Source organism: Haematobia irritans, chromosome 2, assembly GCF_050003625.1.
Source record: "Haematobia irritans isolate KBUSLIRL chromosome 2, ASM5000362v1, whole genome shotgun sequence".
NCBI lineage: Eukaryota > Metazoa > Arthropoda > Insecta > Diptera > Muscidae > Haematobia > Haematobia irritans.
The window spans coordinates 140,823,470-140,851,085 of NC_134398.1; the positions used below are offsets into that span (position 1 = coordinate 140,823,470).

The window sequence follows — 27,616 nt, forward strand, 5'->3', positions numbered from 1 at the left end:
AGATAGTTTACGAAAAAAGCTTTCCAACGAACAAGAGAGGAAACAGGAAAGAGAATCTCTGATAGAGAGGAAATTCTCAGTATATAAAACTATTCGTATTCACATGTACACATACATATATACTATGGTGCAAAACATTTCGAAATTTCGTTTCGAAATGTTTTAAAAATAAACTCAAAAATAAAATTTTGAGATACATATATAGGTATATACTCAACTATGTGTAGCACTATGTATAGCAGTTTATATATAGGTATAGCAAAATTTCGAAAAAAAACAAAAACTTTTTTTGATCAAAAAGTTTTTGAGGAATTTTTCAATCATTGCGTTGTCGCAACTCGGACGTTTTAGATCAATTCCTCTGTCGGATGAGTTTTCTTCAACAACGAATTCTAAACGAAATTTTTTTGAAAACGAAGCGATTAGAAAAAAATAACGTGTCCTTTCGGGAACGGAATTAAACATTTGTTTTACAATTTGAAAAGAATAATAGTAAGTGTGCTAGTGAAAACAAAAGTGAAAAAATATTTTTCACAAAAAAAAAAAAAAATAAAAACAGATGGAGATAAAATGATTCAATTTAAGTGAAAGTTTTTTTGGAGATTTTATTAAATTAAAATTTTGCAATAGATTCTTTCTATCCATTAAATATTTGAATATATAATTGTGGTGAATTTTTGGTGAATAGTGAATACACCTTACTCACCTTTATCACTGTACTTTACGAGTTATATATGTATATGAATGGGTGTGTGTGCTCACCTTACACCCACCACCCACTATTATTCTCAACAACCAAATGGTGTCAGTGTTTTGTTGTTGCTATATATAGTAACACAACCCACATCTATCGTTGTGGCCAATACTTACCTATACACACACCCACATCTGTTGATAGGCTTAATGGTGGCTAACAAAACGAATGATCTCGAATAAATTGTCCGGCCAAACACATACATACAAGACATGACATCACTTATGTGTGGCCGGCCATCTGCTTGATCATCACTAGTTGCCTATGGTTATTAAATCGTGTATGTGAGAGAAATGCTATACCAGGAGAAATACTTTTACGCACACATAGCAAAGAATGCTTAGATTTTTTTTTTTAAATTTTTTTTTTTGTTTTTGAAAATAAAGCTTTTCTTTTTGAGAGTGAATAACAACGAATGCCAATTGTATCTAATTACCCAAATGAAAAGCAAATTGAAAAAAGATATGAAAATATAGAGAAATTTACTTATATGGTATTTCGAAAATTTTCGCCAATTTCGAAATAATTGCGAAACGCCTTAGAAAAATAATATGGTAATCCATAGGGGAAAAAATTGGGTCATACAAATAAATGACAAAAAAAAAACACACACACACACAAATATCTTCGTTTGCTAAAATATAATAAAAGAATCCAAAATTCCACACAAAACAAGTCCATGGGAAAAAAGTCTATATAAATAAAACTAATAAAGTAAAAAATAAAAACAAAAACTATAAATAGTATTTTAGTAAAAGAATAAATATATAAATATAAACTAAAAAATAATAAAAATAAGAATCTATTAAAGTAAAATCTAATTACAATAAATTTTATATAATGAATAAATAATAAAATATTAAAAAATAAAATAATAAACAATTTATACAAAATGAATAAATAAAATAAGAATATAAAATAAATAAATAAAAGTCATAATTAAAAAATAGTAAAAAAAGTAAACCGCACGCAAGGCGATTGTTTTGCGTTACGTTTAATTTAAAAAATATTAATAAAGCCAATATTATCTAATTTTTTATGAAATAAAAATAAAAACTGTTATAAAAGAATGTTGAAATAAAATGCTTAAATTTTAAAACAAGTTTTAAAAAATAACAAAATATATTAATTTGGAAATAACCCATATATTGGTATTAAACCCCATAAAAAAATCTTTACTATAAACTATTAATAAAAATATTGACTGACGTCCCTATATTTCATTCTGAAAACAATTTTACTTACCTTTATATTGTTTATTTTTTTTCTCATTACAGGGAAGCATTTGGGCTGAGACGACGAGATAATTGATTTAAAACAAATTTGAATAAAAATTTTGCTTTTCGCAAAAGAAATCTAGCCCTTTCTCAAACGAGCTTAAAATTTTCTTTTTTACGTTAATCTTTAACTGCGAAACCTAAATTCAAGATGCCGCGTCCAATTGCTAGCCAAGAAGATGAGGATCCCACCCCATACTTGTTCGTTTCTTTGGAACAAAGACGTATCGATCAATCGAAACCCTATGATTCCAAGAAGAATTGCTGGGTCCCCGATGAGAAGGAGGGTTATCTCCTTGGTGAAATCAAAGCCACCAAGGGTGATGTCGTCTCCGTAGGCTTGCCTGGCGGTGAGGTAATATAAACAAACCAGAAAAAAAACGTAACAAGCAAACCACAATGGAAGGGTTAAAGCAAAAAAAAGTCTTGGGAAAATATCAAAAAATTATAATTTTTATTTATTTACAAAAAAAAAGTTTTAGAATATTCTTAAGTGCAAAACTATGGAATATTTTCAAACTTTTATGCTTATTTAATTATTGTTGAAATTAATTTTATGACAACAAAAATCTTCCCCTTCAAAATGAAATTAGACAAAAGACTTTAAAGCCCATCTTGTGGAGAAAACCAATCCACCGAAATACGAAAAAATCGAAGATATGGCCGATATGACTGTCTTGAATACCCCTTGTGTGTTGCACAACTTGAGACAACGTTATTATCACAAGCTTATCTACGTAAGTAGCCAATAACAAACCATACTAATCAATTTTTTCTTTTCTTCTTCCTCTACTTCTATCTCTTGATCTATCTAACCATAACTATGGTCCTCTCAACTCGTTGTGGCCCCTAAAAAAATAAAAAAATATCGAAAAAATATCTGGGTTATATTGAAACCATGATTGTATTAAAAAAAAAAACAAAAACTGTATATCATCTGGGATTGTTTGATTTTTGCCAAAAAAAAAAATAACCAAAAAAAAATAATGACCAATAACTAGACCAGAGACTTCAAGAAAGACAAACTTCAACAAGTCAACCCTCCCAAATACGAAAAAGCTGAGGATATGTCTAACTTGACATACCTTAACGATGCCTCTGTACTCCATAACTTGAGACAGCGGTACTACAACAAACTTATCTACGTAAGTATGCGGCCGGCTAGCAAGCTTTTGTGTAAGAGCTATGCCCTCACTCAACCATTGAGTAGGGACAAGCTTTTTCTGTAAAAGTCAGCAAGCATTCAATGTATATTCCAATGTTCTGAAGAAAAAAAAAATTAGTTGAAAACAAAAACAATAACCAAAAATTAATAATTTTAGTAGTCCCTTGTTTTGAAAAAAAAACTAACTTCCATACATATCAAAATCATTGAAAAAAATCTAAAAAAAAGCAGCCAAAATAAAAATTATTTTTTTTAATTTATTATTTTTTATTATTTATTTGTTCAAATTTATTTGAAATAGTGTTCAAGCATTTTATGTTATCTAAAGCTTTTTGGATTTTTTTTTGTTAAAAAAAAAAACAAATATTGGCTAACTTGGCTTGCTTTTTTTGGTTACTATATTTTCCTCAATTTGATAAGTTTTCCTGTTGGAGATTTGGCGTTTGAGTACGAACTCATTTCGAAAACCTGAAAACTATCAAAAATAAAAAAGAGGGAAATTAGTCCAAAAAACTATCATACACAAAATCATTCATCGGCATGTTAAATGTTTTAATCATTCAGCTTAAAGCTTTGCCCATTAATCCTCATAAGCTTAAAGCTAAAGCCCCACGGCACCAGTCAAAAGATCAAAAACTGGCCGCAAATTCGAAACACCATACCCACACACACACACACACCGCATGGAGAACAATTTGATTGGTACTCTTATGGAAAAGATACAGCAAACCAATGGATGACCAATTAGAAAAAAAAAAACACAAAACAAACAAAAATCATTTGGCCCACCTTATGGAAAATCCAGCAAATAAATCAGTAAAACTATGACATATACTGAGCTGATTTTCTTCATCTGTTTTTGCATCCCTATTTTTTTCGTTACAAAAAAATCATTGAATTTTCCCTTTTTCCCCCACACCACAAACCAGTAGAAAAACTGTAGTTTTCATTTCTCTTAAAGTAGTTTGTTTTGATTGCATCCTACCTGTCCCCCCACAAAAAAAAACATATTTTGTTACTATTTCCCCTTCAAAATTCGTTCAAAATTTTCTGTTACAAACATTTATTTACAAAAATTCTTATTATGAAAATTCTAATCCAAAATTTTCCACTTTCTATATCCTCAAAATGGCAACCTCCGTGACGGATGTTTTTTTGTTTTATATTGTGGGACTTATGTACGTGTAGACCTACTCTGGTCTTTTCTGCGTTGCCATCAATCCCTACAAGCGTTACCCCGTATATACTAACCGTTGCGCTAAGATGTACCGTGGCAAGCGCCGTAATGAAGTGCCACCCCACATTTTCGCCATTTCTGATGGTGCCTACGTCGACATGTTGACCAACCACGTCAATCAATCTATGTTGATTACCGGTGAGTCTGGTGCTGGTAAGACTGAAAACACGAAGAAGGTAATTGCCTACTTCGCCACTGTTGGTGCCTCCACCAAGAAGGATGAATCCCAAAAGAACAAGGGCTCCTTGGAAGATCAAGTCGTACAAACTAACCCTGTTCTTGAAGCCTTCGGTAACGCTAAGACCGTCCGTAACGATAACTCTTCTCGTTTCGTAAGTATTTTAAAAAAATCTTAAACCCTATTGAGAAACACTTTACTTAAATTCTCTCTCTTTCTCTCTTCTTGGGACATAGGGTAAATTCATCCGTATTCATTTCGGCCCCACTGGTAAATTGGCTGGTGCTGATATTGAAACTTGTAAGTATTTGAAAAAACATTTAAATATAATCATATACAACAGAAACAAACGGAAGGCAATGCTTTTAATAACAGGGTGTTTCATAGATTTTATAGAAAAGCTTTAAAGCTTTTAAATTATATTAGCAAATTCTTCAATCTTTAGAAAAGCTTTAATGAACTAAAAATTTACACCAAAAAAAAAATTTGTAAAACTCAATGGTTTGAATTTTTTCATTTATTTGAATTTAATTGAATATTATTCAATTCGCTTGCCTTGAGGTTTTCTGTTTTTACCTCACTTACCTCTCTTTCTCCCACTCTCATGACTTGAAACTTATGTTGTGCTCTTTTTTTACTTTACCTTACAGACTTGTTGGAAAAGGCCCGTGTCATCTCCCAACAATCTTTGGAACGTTCTTACCACATTTTCTACCAGATCATGTCTGGCTCCGTTGCCGGTGTTAAAGGTATAAACACAACATTGCATCATTTAACATCTATCCATCTTTATCATTACTCTCACATCATGGTTAAGAGGAAATACTTTACCAAGTTTTGGATTTTGGAATTTCTCTTCAACTTTTTTTTGGAAATTTCCTTTCATCTACTAGCTCTTACTTTCTCTTCACTTTAAATACTCTTACACAAAATTTTTTCTTGAGTCTTGTTTGTTTTTGGAAATTTTAGCCAAATCAAAATTTTTCCTAACCACCACATATCACCCAAATATTAACCACAAAAAAAATCTTTTTTTCCCCCTCTTGGATCTGTTATACAGAATACTGTTTGTTGAGTGATAACATCTACGATTACCATATTGTATCTCAGGGCAAGATCACTGTTGCCAGTATCGATGATGCTGATGAATTCACCCTTACCGATGTAATTATCTTCTTTTGACTTTTAGATTTGCAAACAAACAAAGCTAAAAGAATTAACAGCCTATTCTAATGCATTTCGAAAAAAAAATAGTAGCAGCTATAATATAAAAACAACAAAGCAAACTAAATACTAAATTTAACCAATAACTTAAAAATATCCTAAAGATCCAAAGGGATCCATATGAAAATCTAATTTTTTAACCTTTTTTAAAAAAAATATTTTTGAAAAAATTCCCACAGCTTTAAAAGCTGAACATTTACTGAAAAAAAATTTTTATAGGCTCTTCTTCAGCCCCATAACCCCCAATTCAATCATGGTCCTTAAGATTTCTTGATTTGTATATAAATCATGATAGGGTTTAAATTATGGATATATAGGATAAATTTTATTTATTTTTATTTTATATGTATATTTTTTTTAATTGAACAAAAAGAGATGACATATTTAACGCCTCATATTGGCGATTATCCCGGTATATGTCAGGGTAAAACCAGGATACCAGGTGTCAACGATGGTGAAGAATTTGAATTGACCGATGTAAGTTGGGCATTATGTTTGTTGGTTAACTCTATACTACTTCGACCTGCTCTCCTATTTTGGAGCTTGAAATTATTTACTTTTACTTTCTCTCTCTATCTCTTTCACACTCTATCACTTTTTTTCTATTTGAGCCCTGTAAATTTGTTTACAGTCCAGCAGTGTACAGTATAAATACAAAAACCTAAGTAAAAGACTATGGCTTTCATTCTGTCTTTCTCTTTTTCTATAACTTTGGCCTAGTTATTTCTCTTATCCCTGTAATAGGGAAGTGGTCTGTTTTTATTTCTATATTTCTCGCTCCAAATCAAAAAAAAAAAAATAAAACACCCAACCAGCCAGACTGCACCTTTCAAAAGTTTTGTAAACAAAAAAAGTGTAATTAAAACTTTGGTAAATATGTTAATTTTGTTTGTTAATGTTCATACAAACAAACTATGTATATATGAATAACTTTCCTAATGTTATTCCGGAATTTCTATTTCTTTCGCTCTCTTTATCTATGAATTTTTGTTTGATGTATATGATACACACCTGCCCTAGCTCTTTTGATTTGGCTTTATGGCTCTCTTTCTACCACCAAAATCTATGCCCTCTTAAAGGTTATCCAAAAACTTCCCGACCCAGGCACATACTATCTAGAGAAACAAAAAATACATATTGTAAATACACTTAAGAAAAGCATTAATACTGGGTCAGGAGCAGAGCCCCTCTCTCCCCTACTAAGAAAAAAAAAACAAACTAACTAACCAACATTTTGCCAAACTTTAATGAAAAATTCTTTACAACCATCGTGAAAATAAAACACCGGGTTATGCTAGTTTTATGCTGTAAGACTATGCCAAAGCCTGCTCCTGACGACTAAATGAAAAAGGTCGGCTTTTGAAAAATTTCCTCCAAAGTAGAAGCATCCTTACAAAGACACAAAATACCTATACCCAATATTATCTGTGGCAAAACAATCAAAAAAAACAATACACACAAATAGTACGATAATGGAATATCTAGGAGGCGAGCATCAGTTTCGTTGTGTTTAATGTGGACATCATTTTGTTACTTTCGTCAAAATCTCATTGTTATGTTTTGTTTTTTTTTATTTTTCTGGGGATATTTCTAAATTTTTATTTAATTGCCAATTTTTTCGACACTCAGATATGTGCTTCTTGTCGGACAACATTTACGATTACTATAACGTATCCCAGGGTAAAGTTACTGTACCCAATATGGATGACGGTGAAGAATTCCAGCTTGCCGATGTAAGTTTCACTAAAGCCAAAACGACAATATGGCTGCCAGACACACACAAAAAATACAACGAACATCCCGTTACATCCTACTATAAAAAACCACACACATTGCCTTTATGTGAGATAAAGAAACCTACTCCATGTGTTTACTCTATCTCTCTCCCAGCCCTTCTCTTAGACACAAAACACAATTATAACCTAGCCCTTCCACAAATTCCAAAACACACACACACACAACACCTACAAGAGTTTTGTTTTTTACATTCCAGTTACAAATTCTCTCTCTGTGTGCGTTCTCTTTTATGTTTTTGTGGCTCTCCTCTGATTGACTCTAACTCACCGTCTTTCTCCTGTGATGGTGTGTTAAAGGCTTAATCAAGTTTCTTGGTTGGTTTTTGGCCATGCCCTCGTTTATTATGTTATGTTTATATTGTGTTATTATTATTTTCGTTTATTAGTTTAATTTGAAAAATGAATGAAAAACAAATTGGAAAAGCAGCGACTTGTTAGACTAGATTTCTACATACCTGGGTCTATACAAATCGTGTTTACAGTGACTAAATATGAGATGAGAAGAATGTGTTATGTTATAAGGCATGCTAACTCGAAAGAAAGCATATTCCCCAACACCCCCACCCGTTACATATATCCACGAAATATCCCTCTTTTTCACTCATTCTATCTCTCTGTACTCTGAGAGATAGAATTTGTTTACACAATTTCCCTCCACATACATATGGCTCTTGATCTTTCGATTATTGTTCGATAGATAGAAAAAAGAGAGTCATGACTACACTTACATATCGACCATGGGAAACAAGCATGTTGAATTGCTTAAAAACAATGCACCACACCTCAAAAAAAAATCAATAAATATTCCCACTATGATTTATCATTCCCCTACTATATCTACGTTTTGTTTTAATTCCGGAATATTTTACTGATTTTGTGCCTGTATGTACATATATTTTAGCTTCCGATACCCAATTTCAGAATGAATTTAATGTATGGAAAATTAAAATCTCTAGTAACTAATCAGAAAAATATAAAAAAGAAATATTAAATACAGGAAATTAGTGACTAACCGAAATAAAATAAAATTAAAAAAAACTTTATTACATGCCTGCTTCTGAAACTAACCCTTAGAAAATAAGTAAAACAATGAAAATCTTAATTGGAAAATAGAAGAAGAAATAAAGTAAAATATTGAAATGATACATGTTTTTCTACAAAATTTAAAATTTAAAATTTATTTTAGAAAAAAAATATGTGAGAAAAAACAAAAATTTGAAAATGAAAGGAAAAATATTAATTATTAGTAATTACAAAAAAATATTTTTACGATTTTTCCTTTTTTATGTAATATTACTAAAAATATCAAGATTTTCAATCTAACATTTTTAGTAAGAAAACATATAAAATTAAAAGTGATAATTTTGTTACAAAAACACTCAATATTAGGATTTTCTTGAAAAGTAAATTAATTCAATTAAAAAAGCATGAGAAAAAATAAATAACTTACACTAGAAAAACTACCACATAAAACAAATCTTAGAAAAAACGCTCTAAAAAACACCTAAAAACAAAGCTGCCAGTATTTTAAATTTAAAAAAAAAACACACACACAAAATAAATTCAATTAATTAATGTTTTATTATTTTTTTGCACGCCTCGCGCACATTTCTTATCCACCATATAGCAAGCCTTCGATATCTTGGGCTTCACCAAGCAAGAAAAGGAAGATGTCTACCGTATCACCGCCGCTGTCATGCATATGGGTGGTATGAAGTTCAAGCAACGTGGTCGCGAAGAACAAGCTGAACAAGATGGTGAAGAAGAAGGTGGCCGTGTTGCCAAATTGTTCGGTTGCGATTGCGCTGAATTGTACAAGAACTTGTTGAAACCCCGCATTAAGGTCGGTAACGAATTCGTCACACAAGGTCGTAATGTCCAACAAGTCACCAACTCCATTGGTGCCCTCTGCAAGGGTGTATTCGATCGTCTCTTCAAATGGTTGGTCAAGAAATGTAACGAAACTTTGGACACCAAACAAAAGCGTCAACACTTCATCGGTGTATTGGATATTGCTGGTTTTGAAATTTTCGACGTAAGTTTTCAGTGTGCCAACCAAAAAAAAAAAACAACATAAAGGCACACATTCATATATCCATCAGATACATTCATCTCATACAATCAAACTTGAACATTTTACACATACACACATACATTCATCTCATAATACCCACTCTTCTATCATACTTGGAAAAAAAGAAACAATTTGGTTTCATGCTTTGAATTTGTAGTATTTTTTGGATTTTTTTTTTTATAAAATGATTCCAAGAAATTCTATGAAGAAAAGTCTCAAACCTATCACTAACATTGAAACTCTTCGATAAATGTTACACAACACAGAGGAAATATGAATTTTCCATTCATTTTCTATAGACCCACACACGCACACACACTTCTTCTTTTGGTGTATATCACCAATTTCAAAGGTATTCGTTGCCATTTCGTTATTGAAACAAAAACAAAATCAAAATTCATCTAAAATTTCCTTTAGTACAACGGCTTCGAACAATTGTGTATCAATTTCACCAATGAGAAATTGCAACAATTCTTTAACCATCACATGTTCGTCTTGGAACAAGAAGAATACAAGAAAGAAGGTATCAACTGGGACTTTATCGATTTCGGTATGGACTTGTTGGCCTGTATTGACTTGATTGAAAAGGTGCTTATTTTATAAATCTCAAAAAAAAAAATGTTTACAATTGTAATGTTTTGTCTCAAAAGCACTTGTCTATTTAGTTTAGAGCACCATTTGATTTTATGTAAATGTTTTTAGTACAAATTTTAGTACCAAAGCAAAATGGGTAAGATTTTCACAAAAACCAATAATCCGAAAAAAATTTTTTGTTTTGGTCTCCCCCAACCTATAGCATAAAAGGTAGCCACCACCCATTGTTTTTGCACAAAACCAATTTTTCTTTGTAGACCTGGCACTCAACGAACCATTGTCACATGGCACTCAATTATACCCCTAGAACTTTAGATCACCCCACAACTGTGTTAGTTTGTTTCCACATGTGTGTGTATTCGAGTGTTGTTTTTTCCTCTTAGACACTTTTAGTTATTCACAAATCACCCAATCCACCCCCACAACACCCCCACCAACCCACCTTATGTTACGACGATCCTGTATGAGCACTTGTATTGTATTTGGTTCATTACAAATTTTAGTACAACGGTTTCGAACAATTGTGTATCAACTTCACCAACGAGAAGTTGCAACAATTCTTCAACCATCACATGTTTGTTTTGGAACAAGAAGAATACAAGAGGGAAGGTATTGACTGGGCCTTCATTGATTTCGGTATGGACTTGTTGGCCTGTATTGATTTGATTGAAAAGGTTTGTCTTCAAAAAAACACAATAGAAAAAAAAAGTATCTAACAAAATGGGCCGCAAGTTATGAAAATGCTACGAATTGAAAAACACCACCCACCCAAAAGGGAATTTTATTCAAAACCCTGGGAATGTTTTTGCTTTCTAGAATGGAATGAAATCAGCTTATTGTTATATCAGAAAACTTTGAACTTGAAACTGAAAACATTTTGAAAAATGTCCTTCAAGTTCTTAGAAAAAAATAACCCCACAGCAAAAATATTTCTCTTAAGAGAGCCCGAAACCCCTCATAAAATTGATAAAAGGCCTCTTATGCAAAGAGAAATCCTAACTAACCCAATCTCTCTATCTATTCTCCTCCTATCTATCTATCCTCACATATCATTCATCATTCTCAAAAAAAAAAGAAAATATTACCAACAAGAGTCTTGAATCTCTTATATTTAAATTTTGTTTTATTTAATTCTCATCACATCCCACCCCAAAAAAAACCCTATTTTCATGCAGTATAACGGTTTCGAACAATTATGTATCAATTTCACAAACGAAAAATTGCAACAATTCTTCAATCATCATATGTTCGTTTTGGAACAAGAAGAATATCAACGTGAAGGCATCGAATGGACATTTATTGATTTTGGCATGGATTTGCAATTGTGTATAGATTTAATTGAGAAGGTATAAGACGATCAGAGAGGAAAATCGCCCTCTCTCTCTCACTCACATGAATAAATAATAATCCTCATACCTAATACTTTGGGTAGTCGTTGTCTAATAAAAAGTAAAAGTTGTCCAATGTACAGAGCTCAAAAAACTGTAATATATACACAAAGCCAAAATTTTCCGAGAAAAACCTCAACAACAACAAAAAATAACCATTGAAATATGCCTTTCTCTTAATGAATTTGTAGCATTAACTTATGCTCTCTCTATCTCAATGTATTTTCTCTTTGATGGGAAATATTCTAATCTCAAATAATAATAATAATAATAATAATAATAATAATCTAAACTAGAAAGAGCTTTTCATGTCTATATCTTCTCTGTAGAAGAAAATAACTCTCTGTCTCTCACACTCCTAATTAAATACAAACTCTCAATGTAATTTTCGAACCTAATGTATTCGTATACTCTTCTCTATATTAATAAATTAATGCTATAGACGTTCGTTATCATCTAATCCTTAATTTTAAGAATTTGGTGTTTGAAACATTTCCATTAACCCTTACAAATTAATAAGCTCTAATAGAGAATCAAAAAATCTCTTATTTGCTCTCTCTATCTCTCTCTGCTTAAACTTCTAACAAATCAGGTAAGGTATCTGTTGTTCTACTAAATGTAAAAATGTTTAAATTATATGGCTCGTCAAAATGTTTTGTTAGAGAAACTAAAATTTTTCAAATCTTTTAGAAAAACATCCGAAACTAATAAATATATTTTTTCTCTCCTTATCTCTCTATCTCCACGTACTCAACGACGCTGTTACACTTCTTGCATACGTTATACGCTGTTACTCTCTGTGTTATGCTGCCCGTTTTTCTGTTCGTGGGACTTGTCAATTTGTCTACAAACAAATAGCCTATGGGTATCTTGTCCATCCTTGAAGAAGAATCTATGTTCCCCAAGGCTACCGATCAAACCTTCTCTGAGAAGTTGACCAACACTCACTTGGGCAAATCTGCTCCCTTCCAAAAACCAAAACCACCAAAGCCCGGTCAACAAGCTGCTCACTTCGCTATTGGCCATTATGCTGGTGTTGTATCCTATAACATCACCGGTTGGTTGGAAAAGAACAAGGATCCCTTGAACGACACTGTCGTCGATCAATTCAAGAAATCCAAGAACGCTTTGTTGGTTGAAATCTTCGCTGATCATCCTGGCCAATCTGGTGGCGCTGAAGCTAAGGGTGGACGTGGTAAGAAGGGTGGTGGCTTCGCTACCGTCTCTTCGGCCTACAAGGAACAATTGAACAGCTTGATGACCACATTGCGTTCCACACAACCTCACTTCGTCCGTTGCATCATTCCCAACGAAATGAAACAACCTGGTCTTGTTGATGCTCACTTGGTTATGCATCAATTGACCTGTAACGGTGTACTTGAAGGTATCCGTATTTGCCGTAAAGGTTTCCCCAACAGAATGGTATACCCTGACTTCAAGCAACGGTAAGTATGATGATGGCCATTGAACATATACAAATATGAGGTCATCCATCATCAAATCATAATAGGGAACTGAAACTAGAAGTGATCATGGAAAATTGAAAAAAAAAATTAAAACATTTTTCAATTTTTTAATTAATTTTTTTTATTTGGTTTACAATTTTTCAAAACCTTCAAAGTTGGACAAAAAGTATTTTTTTTTTTTTTTGAAAAATGTTTACCATTGCTATTTTTTAATTTTCCATAAACTTCTCAGCATTAGGTCTTACATGAATAGGAACTTACACATTGCATCAAAATGTTTGCATATATCAGACATACTCATTTTAGGATTTATTAAGAGACTTTTTTATAAGAGGTTTTACAACAAAAATTAAATCTCTACAAACTTCCTTCCCCTTACAAATTATATCTGTCTACAGTTACATGATTTTGGCCCCTGCTATTATGGCTGGTGAAAAGAGTCCCAAGAATGCCGCTGCCAAATGTTTGGAATCTGTCGGTTTGGATCCCGATATGTACCGTATTGGTCACACCAAGGCACGCAAGCTATTATTTTCCCAATAATTGTAGACAATGATGTATCCTTGTGATAGTTTTTTTTCCAAAAATCCAAACCTATCTCTTAGAAAGAGTTTCCCCTTTTTGTAGTAGATGGTCTATTGTCTATAGATGTCACCATCAAGAGATGTATTTTGGACCCTTTCTCTCTTTCCCTTATGTCATATGTATATATGTCTCTTCTGACTATATGTCATACTTCCTTTCTCTCTCTCTGTCAATCACTCTGTCTCTGTAACTTTAAATATTTTTTTGTTTTAGTCTTTGAGTTTTGTCCTCTATGTAGTTAAAATATTTGGGTAATCAATGATTTTAGTTTAACTTATGCTCTCCCTCTTTGTCTATCCCAAGATTTGGGGGAGAGTATGGTTTAGTCCCCATGTAGTTTTTCTCTTATGTATACTTCCTTTTTATGTAGAATTTTTGTACTTGTACTCCATAATATTTGTTATGTAGCATTTTTTTTTTTGTATCATACACCAATAATTTTAGAAAATATTACATGCACACTACTCATAGTCATAAAGATAAAATTCTTTTCTCACACTCTTCCATTTTATACACGAAGCTAAAAAAGAGATTACAATTCCACTCTCAGCAACATAGACTCTTCGATCGATAGACTCATAAATACAATTCAAGAGTTATATTAGTATACTCTCGCTCTCTTTCTCCTTCACACTATAAACGAAATACATACATATTCGATATTCTTTATTGAGATTTCTCTTTAGACATTCTCCACATACTCCACAGTCCATTGTTTGTATTAAATATTATTGATTTTTGTCTATACATAATAAATATTGCAGGTATCAAATTATTAATCCAGCTGGTATTGTTGGTATTGCCGATATCAAAAAGCAATCTGAAAAGATTCTAGAATCTACACCACTGGATCCGGATATGTATCGTATTGGTCATACAAAGGCAAATAATTTTATTTTTTGCTCACCTTACTCCTATACAAATTATAGACAAAGAATCCCCATTCCCTTCTATTTTTAATAGAAAGAAACTTTAGCCATATATAAAATCCCATTTTAGACATTATGGCTGACAATGAAGAGTCTTGAAGCCTTTTTCTCACCTCATTCTCTTTTGAGTGCTCTTTTTATCATATGCTCGTGTTTCTCTCGGAATGCCTTTATAGAAATGTTTTTTTTTTACTATTTGGTTTCCAGTATGCCAATAGTCCTTTATCATTGAAATACCCGATCCCAAGCAAGCAGGAATTCCAAGAAATGTCAAATGATCAAGGACATTAGATTCATTCCCCTTTTTATATCTATATGCCTTTCTCTCTCTCTCTCTATACCTTTTTTCTTTATTCCAAAATTATGAGTATGTTTTTTCATGCATGTCTCTCAGACTAGGGCTTTAATTATTCCAGTATTGTTCTATTATTTTTCATATTCTTTTATTCATATTTATTTGTTTTTACTTATTTATTTTCCTTCCTATTTTCATACCCTATCCCCTTCACTACCTTCTATATGCTGTACGACATATAGTTACCAAATCTTGAACCCTAAGGGTATCAAGGGTATGGATGACCCTAAGAAGGCCTCCAAGATCCTCATTGAATCCACTGAATTGGATAGTGATCTCTACCGTCTCGGTCACACCAAGGCATGTTATTTCCCAAATTATTTCAACTGCGTTATGCCATTTCAACAACAACAAAAAAAAACACATTCTAGATATTCTTTTTCAAAAATATTTGTTATGGCTCAGCTAGTTTAGCAGATCCTTGTCAAATACTTGGAACAGTAAAAGGATCTTTGCTACCATGTCACACAAAAAGGTCCTTATTAAATACTTTGAACAGTAAAAGGACCTTTGAAACAAATTTACACACAAAAACACAAACTATGGGGGCAACTCGATAACCAATATCGAGTAAAACAGTAATAAAATATTACTCCCCCATTTCCTCTCAAATACCCACACACACACACACACCCCACCCCACCAAAACACAATGGCTTTATTTGATAGATTTGGCCTGTAGTTCATTCAATTAGTTTGGATATGTTCGATCATTATTTAGTTGGTTTGATTTATATTTAGTTTTATTGTATGTTATTTATTTAGTTATTATTATTATCACAATCCCATCACACACACACAACAACAAAAACAAAATATCACCTTGTTTCTAATCAATATACACAAACACCTCATCATATTTGTTTAGCTACCAAATCCTAAACCCTAAGGGCATCAAGGGAATTGACGACCCCAAAAAATGTACCAAAATCTTGGTCGAATCCACTGAACTGACCGACGATCAATATCGTTTGGGTAACACCAAGGCATGTTGAAACGATGCTCCATATTTTTTGAAATGCTCAATTTATTTTGCACAAAAACATACAAATTCTTCAACAAAAACACTCGAAAAACCCAAAACAAAAAACTACTTCTCCCATATTCGAATGTTATTGCTGTTTGTGCTCTTTCTCTCTCACACACACTCATTATACACACACCCATACACTCTTAAGCCATGGCCAAAGAACAAGTTAGAAAACGACATTTTCTGTTTTTGGCTATGGTTTTGTGAAGTGTAAACCCCTTACCCATAACTCTAAGCTACTCACCTTTTTTAAATACACCATAAAGGTGGCAGGTAGCAAAGTGAGTTGAAATTCACCCCCATCTCTTTACCATAGTAGTTAGTAAAATGCCTGGCCTATTGTATTTCCTTTGTTTTCTCTACACCGTTGTTTTATTCGTTGTGTACCCATATTTAAGAAATCCTTGTAAATCAGGACCTTAAATGGGTCATTTTTTCATTTTTTTTGTAGATCATAGTAGTTTATTAGATGGAATGTTTTAGTCATTATTTTTTTATTTAAATTTTATTTATTTTTCTTACATATATATTTTATTCATTATTATTTGTTTTTGATTTAATATTTTTTTATAAAATTTATTGCACGTTTTCATCATTATCATAAAAAATATACAAACCACTCCACCACCACTACCTACCTATATACACACACACTCATTCACCATGACACATGATCGCCAAAACTGAATACAGCTACAAGATCATGTGTCCCAAAGAATTGAAGGGCGTTGACAAAGACATCAAGGCAACTGAAATTATTATAAAATACATAGATTTGCCCGACGACCAATATCGTCTTGGCCGCACTAAGGTATTAGAAAAAAAGATCACAAAAAAAACAAACTAAAAAAGAAAATAATATAATTTAATAATTGATGTACATATAAATGTTTTAAAACAAAATTTTACCAACAAAAAAACTCTTTGTCTAACCTAATTTTGAGAAAAAAACTAGAATTCTCAAAATTTAGCTCTTTTTATGACACAAAAAAAAAAACTCTCTCTGTCTCACTATCTCACTTCTCTATTATAAATGTCAATTTCCTTAATTCTAGCCCATTGTCTTGATGATGTTATAATTTTGTGTTGTCCTTCCCTTCTTGTAAATATGTGTTTGTATGTTATTCTATTTGACTTGACTTTCTACTCTAATATTTCCTTTTTTATACTAATCCCCAATATTTATGTCCTATCTTGTTTCCCAAAAAAAAAGAAAAATATTTGTCTAGAAAAAAATGTGTTTTTGAAGAATTATGCGCTTTAAAAAAATTAAAAGAAAGCCACATGCTTACAAAATAGAGTAAAATTTAAATAAAAAAATGGAAAAGAAAATTAAAAATTTGGAAAAATCAAAAACAAATATTGAAAACATAAAAAATGAGAAAAATAATAACAAAAATTCTAAACAGATTTGTTTTTTCCAAAAAGATATATACTCTACCCAATAAAATCATAAAAATTCTTAATATATGTATGAGAAAAACAACCAATAATTACTATTGAAAAATTTAAAAAAAATGATAAAAACGATTATAAAAAACAATATCAAAAATTCTAGAAATAATTCTAGAAACTAGAAAATATATACTCTCCCCATCATATAAAAATTCATAATATATATGAAAAAAATCTCAATATTTTCCCTCTATTTCAAAACATGTGGCTTCTTTTACGCCAATTTTGTTTAAACCCCAGGAATCTCTGTAATCTAACATATATACTTTCTATCATCCTCTCGCGCTCTCTGTGTGTTGGATGTATTTTCTTCAACTTATGCAATATATAGGTCTTCTTCCGTGCCGGTGTCTTGGGTCAAATGGAAGAATTCCGTGATGAACGTTTGGGCAAGATTATGTCCTGGATGCAAGCCTGGGCTCGTGGTTACTTGGCCCGTAAGGGTTTCAAGAAATTGCAAGAACAACGTGTTGCCCTCAAGGTTGTTCAACGCAACTTGCGCAAATACTTGCAATTGCGTACCTGGCCATGGTACAAATTGTGGCAAAAGGTCAAGCCTTTGCTCAATGTCTCTCGTATTGAAGATGAAATTGCTGTAAGTATCTTACGAAAAAAAAACATTGTGTTTCTTCTTCTACTCCCACGCCAATAAGGTATCATCATAAATGGATAAGGAGCTGGATAATAAGAATGATAAAGCTATTGGTGAATGGAGGTTTAGAACTTCGTAAAGGTTTACTAAATCAAACTGGTTAGGAAATTAATGGCAAAAAAATTATCCGGGTTAAAAAAATAATTTTTGGAATTTTTTCATACTCCTAGCCTGTCAATAGAAAGATTTTTTTACACACTAAATATTTTCATGGCTTTCAAATATTCCTCCATAAAATCAAACAAGAATCTTCTTATTTTTCCTTGTGAAAAAGAATCCCTCCCCTCTAGATGCCAACCACTTAGCCTGTCCCTAGTTTTTTTTTATTTTATTTTAGACCCAAAAAAATATTGCCCCTGCTCACTTTTCCTTAGGAATTGGGATCATTTTTCAATTATTAATGTGTGTGTGTTTTTTTTTGCAAAACCTTATGAATAATACAAAAATATTTTTATATATATTCTTTAGCTTTTGCCATTAGTTTTGCCCTCGCATATTTGAAATATTTCAAAATAGCATTTGTTTCAATATATCCATTTGAATAATTCGCCTAATAAACTTGTTAAGCAGCTGTTGCTGGCTAATAATATTCAATTATCCATTGCTTATATATTAAAGAAATATATAAAAATATAGCAACATTTTCATAAGGAAGCAAAAATTTAATATTTATAAAAAAAAAATATTACAAAACGCCTACGCATTGGCATCAGTCATCAATAGCATGGCTCGGTGAGGATGATTATGATGATGACTCGATTCTTAAGGAATCACTAGCAGATCAATAACTTACTCATCATTCAATGATGAAAAAGAATTCAAGCATGAATTTCGCCCCCCCCCCTATAGGAGGCCTACCATACCATATATTTTTAGCATCTTACGATTTTCATCTGGAACCTGTTTACCTTATAATTAATGAGATGAGGAAATACTTAGATCTTCTCTGCTTAGCTAAAATCAACTGACGAAAGAAAAAACAAACCTGAAATTATAAAAAATCTATTCACGTCATTACCACCTCAGTGCCTATGCCATGCCGATTGGCTCATTAGGATTTTGCAAAAAAGATTTACACCATGATTACCAATAATTCTATATATACACCAAAAATTAGTTGGTTTCATCATGGCAAACGCGCTTTCACTCATTCACTCTATTTTTAATTAATTATAACGAAGTGAACAAGTGTTTTGGCCAAATGACATGGCCACTCCCCTCTTATTCACTTTAATTTCTTGCAATTTGTATAAAAAAAAAAACTTATTAATGCTCAAGCATATATAGCGTAAAAACTCACTCAGAATTTTGCTAAGGCGAATTGAAATTGCAAAAAAAATCAATAGGTCTACATTATGATGAGTAATGATAGCCATATGCATTTAACATATAGCTGTTGTTGTTGTTTGTGGTAAATGTTATTAATAATTTAATTGAAACCTCATCATTCATAGTTCCATTAAAAAAAACTCTCACATATTCAGAAAGAAAGCCCTCAGCCAAGAAGAATTATGTGAAACCTAAAAACAAAAAACCAACAACGCAAACACCTGTGCCATATCGATCGTTTACCATGATAATGTAGTTTTTTAATAACATTGAGCCCATCATAATGATTGCCAAATTGAGTGAAATGTTGATGCTGCTGCTGCTGCTACAGATAATGGGCCGTGGCATTTGGGGTGTGGGTCCCACATACCCCCACCTTAGGTATTCCAATGGCATGAGTTATTGCTCATAATTTTTTGCATTCAAATCAATGTGGGGCGTTTCTAATTTTGAAAATTTTCTGAAAATTTCAATTTCATATCGCATATTCAATTGAGCACTTGTAAAGCAATGCACTTAGCAGCATTCCAGTTGTTGACCAGTAGCTAAACGGTTCTCTAGTTACCTGGGCCGATACTTTTGCGATTTTGAATTCAAATCAAGGGTTATTTAAACGACTTTACGAAATAAAATTAAAAAACTGCCAGTTTTAAAAAAGCAACAAACGACCATATTTCTTACTACTATTGCGAAAATATATAAATAAATTCTCATATAATGGCTGAAGATAAAAAAGCTAAAAAATCGAAAAAATCCGAAAAAGGTGAGGCCTCTACCACACCTCAAGCCAATGAGGAAGGTATACCTGCTGATGAAGCTAAACCCGAAGAAGCAGCTCCACCACCACCAGCAGCCGAAGAATCACCAGCTCCAGCTCCTAATCCAGTTAGCGATGATAGCTCTGCGGGAAATGTGAGTTCAACAGCAGCTAATGCCAATTCTTCGAATGAATTACAGCGTCTTGAAGAGAAGGCCAAGAAGGCTGAAGATGCCCATGCTGCTGAAGTTAAGGTACGCAAGGAATTGGAAGCCCTCAACGCTAAGTTGTTAGCTGAAAAGACTGCCTTGTTGGAATCCTTGTCCGGTGAAAAGGGTCAATTGTCTGACTTCCAAGAACGTTGCTCCAAACTCCAAGCCCAAAAGGTCGACCTCGAAAATCAATTGCGTGTAAGTATCCCCAGAGAAAAAGATAAGCAATATTAATTATAAAATTACCACAAAAAATATTGGATATATACTTACCTGCCTTCTACCATCTATTTTCGTTTGGTTTCTTTGACCCTTATAGGACATCCAAGATCGCTTGACCCAAGAGGAAGATGCCCGCAACCAATTGTTCCAACAAAAGAAGAAGGCTGACCAAGAAATCTCTGGCCTCAAGAAGGACATTGAAGACTTGGAATTGTCCGTCCAAAAGGCCGAACAAGACAAGTCCACCAAGGACCATCAAATCCGCAACTTGAACGATGAAATCGCCCACCAAGACGAACTCATCAACAAGTTGAACAAGGAGAAGAAGATGCAAGGCGAAAGCAACCAAAAGACTGGTGAAGAATTGCAAGCTGCCGAAGACAAGATCAACCACTTGAACAAGGTCAAGTCTAAGCTCGAACAAACCTTGGATGAATTGGAAGATTCCTTGGAACGTGAGAAGAAATTGCGTGGTGATGTTGAGAAATCCAAGCGCAAGGTTGAAGGTGACTTGAAGCTCACCCAAGAAGCCGTTGCCGATTTGGAACGCAACAAGAAGGAATTGGAACAAACCATCCAACGCAAGGACAAGGAATTGGGTGCCCTCACCGGCAAATTGGACGATGAACAAGTCGTCGTCAACAAGAACAACCGTCAAATCAAGGAATTGCAAGCCCGCATCGAAGAATTGGAAGAAGAAATCGAAGCTGAACGTCAAGCCCGCGCCAAGGCCGAGAAACAACGTGCTGATTTGGCCCGCGAATTGGAGGAATTGGGTGAACGTCTTGAAGAAGCTGGTGGTGCCACTTCTGCCCAAATCGAACTTAACAAGAAGCGTGAAGCTGAACTCAGCAAATTGCGCCGCGATTTGGAAGAAGCCAACATCCAACACGAATCCACCTTGGCTAACTTGCGCAAGAAGCACAACGATGCCATCGCTGAAATGGCCGAACAAGTTGACCAACTCAACAAGATGAAGGCTAAGTAAGTATTACGTTCACCGAGTGACTCTCTTGTGTTGTGTTCTTTCTCTCTCCCAGTTTTTGTAGCTGTGTACCCAGTGGTTTCCACGAAATGCTTACGCAATATGCGTTGGCAACTCTATGTTTTGTGTTGTTCGCTCTGTATATTGATTGGAAATCCTAAACATTTCTTTCTCTCTCTTTCTGAATCGTTAAACCCGTTCAGGGCTGAACATGATCGCCAGACTTGCCACAATGAGTTGAACCAAACTCGTACCGCTTGCGATCAACTTGGTCGTGAAAAGGTAAAGCAAATTTCAAATCCTTGGCCACAAATCAAGGATACACAACAACATCATTCAAACAAACCACAAAGCAAAAAAATCACACTTTTTACACCCCACACGTACTTCCCCCAAATTTCTCCCCCTTTCTCAAAAGCACACAAAATTTTTTTCGTTGCTCCATATGAGATTCTCTTAGCAGGTGTTAATCGTCATGATTTGCTCAATTCTCCTAATCTTTGAGATGGGTACAACTACCACAGCCACGGAGAGTAAATTAATTTCTTGCACATAGCGAAAGTTTTACCTCGTAATATCTCCTCTTTCCTCTTTACACATATAACACCATCTAACTAATACATAAACCAATCTACTACATCTCTAGGTCCGAAAAGGAGAAGAACGAATACTACTCTCAAATGAACGATCTCCGCATTGCCTCCGACCACCTTTCCAACGAGAAGGTATAGCAAATTCACGATTCTTATAAACTATGATATAAGCGCCGAAGCTGTATAAAAAACGCTGTAGAATTTTTTGATACCAAATGGTTTATTGGGGATTCTAAAGATTCCCTGTGGGAATTGATAAGAATCGCTCATAAGCTTTGCTAGCTGAGCTTTGTAAGATGAAACGCATAGAATCTCCGGGATTTATAAAACGCTATAAATCCCTTGACATTCTTCTCGCTCTCTCTATCTATTGTAAAGAAAAATTGTGAATATATTCCTTTACTCTTTTGTGAATAGAAAAACCCTAACCTTTCCAGAGTAAAATGAAATATACCACTAATCCCCAGCCTCTCTATCTTGCAAATTCTTAGCTCTCTTTGTAAAATCTCCTAACCCACACTCTCCAGAAAAAACGCCACTACTAACTGTACATAAACCTTACACAATTCTATACTCGCCTCTTTACTTTTGTCTTATACATTGAAACTAATTGGTCTCTTACCGTAAACCCACATAGGCTGCCCAAGAAAAGATTGCCAAGCAATTGCAACACACCCTCAACGAAGTCCAATCCAAATTGGATGAAACCAACAGAACCCTCAACGATTTCGATGCCGCCAAGAAGAAGTTGTCCATTGAAAACTCCGACCTCTTGCGCCAATTGGAAGAAGCTGAATCCCAAGTTTCCCAATTGTCCAAGATCAAGATCTCCCTCACCACCCAATTGGAAGATACCAAGCGTTTGGCTGATGAAGAATCCCGCGAACGTGCTACTCTTTTGGGCAAATTCCGCAACTTGGAACACGACTTGGATAACTTCCGTGAACAAGTTGAAGAAGAAGCTGAAGGTAAGGCTGATTTGCAACGTCAATTGAGCAAGGCCAACGCTGAAGCTCAATTGTGGCGCAGCAAGTACGAATCCGATGGTGTTGCCCGCTCCGAAGAATTGGAAGAAGCCAAGAGGAAGTTGCAAGCTCGCTTGGCTGAAGCTGAAGAAACCATTGAATCCCTCAACCAAAAATGCATTGGCCTCGAAAAGACCAAGCAACGCTTGTCCACCGAAGTCGAAGATTTGCAATTGGAAGTCGACCGTGCCAACGCTATTGCCAACGCTGCCGAAAAGAAACAAAAGGCCTTCGACAAGATCATTGGCGAATGGAAACTCAAGGTTGATGATTTGGCTGCTGAACTCGATGCCTCCCAAAAGGAATGCCGCAACTACTCCACCGAATTGTTCCGTCTCAAGGGTGCCTACGAAGAAGGCCAAGAACAATTGGAAGCTGTCCGCCGTGAAAACAAGAACTTGGCTGATGAAGTCAAGGACTTGCTCGACCAAATCGGTGAAGGTGGCCGCAACATTCACGAAATCGAAAAGGCTCGCAAACGCTTGGAAGCTGAAAAGGATGAACTCCAAGCCGCTTTGGAAGAAGCTGAAGCTGCTTTGGAACAAGAAGAAAACAAGGTCTTGCGCGCTCAATTGGAATTGTCCCAAGTCCGTCAAGAAATCGACCGCCGCATCCAAGAGAAGGAAGAAGAATTCGAAAACACCCGTAAGAACCACCAACGTGCTCTCGACTCCATGCAAGCCTCCCTCGAAGCCGAAGCCAAGGGTAAGGCTGAGGCCCTTCGCATGAAGAAGAAGTTGGAAGCCGACATCAACGAATTGGAAATTGCTTTGGATCACGCCAACAAGGTAAGATAGAAGCCATTAACAGGCTGCTACCGCTTCTCTCTGAGAAAACATTGAAAAAACGAGGGTTATACTTATATCTTTGCTATCTCTTCTCTCTTCTTTATAGGCTAACGCCGAGGCCCAAAAGAACATTAAGCGCTACCAACAACAACTCAAGGACATCCAAACCGCCCTTGAAGAAGAACAAAGAGCCCGTGACGATGCCCGCGAACAATTGGGTATCTCTGAACGTCGTGCCAACGCCCTCCAAAACGAATTGGAAGAATCCCGCACCCTCCTTGAACAAGCCGACCGTGGCCGTCGCCAAGCTGAACAAGAATTGGCCGATGCCCATGAACAACTCAATGAAGTTTCCGCCCAAAACGCTTCCATCTCCGCTGCCAAGAGGAAATTGGAATCCGAACTCCAAACACTCCACTCCGATTTGGATGAATTGTTGAACGAAGCCAAGAACTCCGAAGAAAAGGCCAAGAAGGCTATGGTTGATGCCGCCCGTCTTGCCGATGAACTCCGCGCTGAACAAGACCATGCCCAAACTCAAGAAAAATTGAGGAAGGCTTTGGAACAACAAATCAAGGAATTGCAAGTCCGTTTGGATGATGCTGAAGCCAATGCCCTCAAGGGTGGCAAGAAGGCTATCCAAAAATTGGAACAACGCGTCCGCGAATTGGAGAACGAATTGGATGGTGAACAAAGAAGACACGCCGATGCCCAAAAGAACCTCCGCAAATCTGAACGCCGCGTCAAGGAATTGAGCTTCCAATCCGAAGAAGACCGCAAGAACCACGAACGCATGCAAGACTTGGTTGACAAGCTCCAACAAAAGATCAAGACATACAAGAGGCAAATCGAAGAAGCCGAAGAAATTGCCGCCCTCAACTTGGCCAAATTCCGCAAGGCCCAACAAGAACTCGAAGAATCTGAAGAACGCGCCGATTTGGCTGAACAAGCCATCAGCAAATTCCGTGCCAAGGGACGTGCCGGTTCCGTTGGTCGTGGTGCCAGCCCCGCGGTAAGTAATCCTCCCCAGCTAACGGTCCATATCTAGGGCCAACAAAAACACGCTTTACCATTATATTTTGCTCATTGTTTTTCTCTTTTTCTTTTATTATTATGATGATATTTTGCTCAAATCATAATTTTAGAACGTTGTTTCTACTTTTACTTTTACTCAGCTCTAAATCCAACTATGGCACTGTAAATCAACCATGGTCCACATCTAGAATCAGACAAAACAATCCACAAAAGAAAACAGCCAAACCAAAACCAAATCAAAACTAGCTCATAAGTTTAAACTTTAAGCGTTTCTGATCCACAAGCATCAATCCAAAGCAGGTGAAATCAATCGGCCCCAAATCTCATAAATGCTTCCCAACCGACCAGCTTTATAAACGCCACCCACCTATCCAAACAGTATAATTCGTGCCCCATACCCACAAAACCAAAAAAAACGAAAAGAGTTCATTCAAGAATTACATTTCTCTGCTTTTTTTGTATTGTACGACAAATATAATTATTATTTCTACTATATAATATGTATATGTATGTGTGTGTATACTATATAGCCGGGAATGCCAAAAGGTGGCCGCAACAAGAGTGTGCTGGATCAGTAAACCAACTTTCATTACATTTGTAAGTGAACAAGGCTAATATTATATGCCTGAGATTTTGTGTTGTGTTAATTCTCAATCTCAATGTTTCACTCCCTCTCTCGTTTACATTGTTACCAAATCTAGTCAATGACTGTTGGAGCATTTCGATCGCTCTCCTCTCACTCTCATATAGACACATGCATACACAATATCTCTCCTTTGTTGTTTCCGAAATTGAAATAGCATTGATTTGAATTTGATGCTCGAAAAAAAAGAGAAATTGATTCATACAATCCCTCTCCCTTATACAACAAGAAAATCATCTCACCTGATTGTTTTTATGAGACTTGTCTTTAGTTTGTAGCCCCTTATCCTTTTCTTGTCTCATTTCATTAGAAATCGAAACAAAAAATCTCATCGATTTGTTTTTACAATCTCCTTAAATGTTTTACGGATCTCTCGCTCTCTAATCGAATGTGGATAACATAACTCTCTCTTTCTTTGCTCATGTGGTTTCTCTCATGATTCATATTATTAGCTCTGATTACAGTTCCTGTTGGAGCTATACTCAGTTTGGGTTTCTCATCAATCAATCATCAGTGATAATTTTGTTGGATTAATTTTTTAAGCCTACCTATAAGCATGTTTTCAATTTATTGTTAAATATTAGATTTTATAGTAATTTGGTTTCTCTCTCTCTCTTCTACTCACTTTAGCCCCGTGCTATGTCCATGCGGCCACAATTGGACGGTATGGCTTTCCCACCAAGATTCGACCTTGCTCCAGAAAACGAATTCTAAATGCCATTAAAACATTTTAATTTATTTTATTAATACTATTTCATAAATTATTTTATTTTACTTTAATTTATAAATATTTTACAAACAATTTTTGTTTTTCTAATTAATTTAAAAAAAGAAAAGAAAAAGAAAGAAAGAATGAAAATAAAAAACAACTTTTAAAAAAGTTTTGAAAAATACCAAAAAAAAAGATTTCATATTAAAAAACCCAAAAAAAGATATGCAACCCAACGAACGAAGGGAGGAAAATGCAATACCTAGGCCATAAAGATTAGAAAAAATATCAGCAAAATCTAGTTTTAACAGCAAACTTAAACCTCATAAATCAGCAAATATGATAAACCCATGATGAAGATGATGATATCCAAGAGCATAAATCACTCGCCATCTAAAGTAGCATTAATGGAAGATTACTTTGGTTTTGATGTGTAGAAGGATTCACTCACTTTCGGATTGGAACGACATTTTCCCAAAAACAAAAAAAATAACAACCATCAACAAATTACTCTCGAACTCAGCCCAAATGAAAAGCCCTTTCTCAAAACAAAAAAACACTTAAACGAAACCTTTACTCATATTGTTGTAAAAACGATTTATATTTATATAATTATCTATAACTATTATGAGAATCTAGACATAAGCCCCGTCTAGATTCCTCCGAAAACAAAAATCACAAAAAAAAACACCAGTTAACAAGATCGAACTATTTACTACCATATGTATGTTTAGGTTTAATTTCTAACACTCTGTATATTTTATATATAATAATATCTTTATATATATACATAATACGAAAAATGTCATCTATGATGAAAGCTGAAAACATAAAAACGAATCACTACACATTCGAAATAAAATCAAATTATATATGCCATATAATTACAAAAAAAGAAAAATAAACATAATTAATCAAAAACACAGATTTATTATTGCAAAACAAACAAACACACAAATACACTACAGAAGTATTTGTTCCTAGTGGGTCAAATATCATATACATAGACAGTAAGCATTTATGCTTAGTGGGGTTTTTTGAATTGCTAATACCAATAACATTTACCTTTAAATTCTTAGTAAAGGGTGATTTGTTAAGAGCTTGATAACTTTTTTTTTAAAAAAAACGCATAAAATTTGCAAAATCTCATCGGTTCTTT

General features: G+C 34.3%; 1 protein-coding gene across 37 annotated transcripts; it reads left to right on the forward strand.

Annotated features, from left to right (window-relative positions):
• The first annotated feature begins 345 nt into the window (after nucleotides 1-345).
• Nucleotides 346-27,378, forward strand: Mhc (myosin heavy chain). Of its 37 annotated transcripts, none has more exons than XR_012719659.1 (19): nucleotides 349-492; nucleotides 2,032-2,386; nucleotides 3,033-3,176; nucleotides 4,385-4,765; nucleotides 4,848-4,911; nucleotides 5,262-5,360; nucleotides 7,465-7,568; nucleotides 9,259-9,666; nucleotides 10,123-10,293; nucleotides 12,546-13,132; nucleotides 13,552-13,669; nucleotides 17,839-18,102; nucleotides 20,446-20,655; nucleotides 20,777-21,663; nucleotides 21,868-21,946; nucleotides 22,895-24,070; nucleotides 24,177-25,082; nucleotides 25,216-25,702; nucleotides 26,379-27,378. XR_012719659.1 is itself a non-coding variant. In XM_075296312.1 (19 exons), exons 2-18 carry the CDS (start codon nucleotides 2,183-2,185, stop codon nucleotides 25,681-25,683), a joined length of 5,850 nt encoding a protein of 1,949 aa, XP_075152427.1. In that variant the 5' UTR covers nucleotides 349-492; nucleotides 2,032-2,182; the 3' UTR covers nucleotides 25,684-25,702; nucleotides 26,379-27,378. The 37 variants fall into 37 exon arrangements, 35 of the variants coding, with proteins under 35 accessions (XP_075152422.1, XP_075152423.1, XP_075152424.1 ...); XR_012719660.1 differs by having other exon boundaries at nucleotides 25,246-25,702; XM_075296312.1 differs by having other exon boundaries at nucleotides 25,636-25,702.
• Nucleotides 27,379-27,616: the final 238 nt, after the last annotated feature.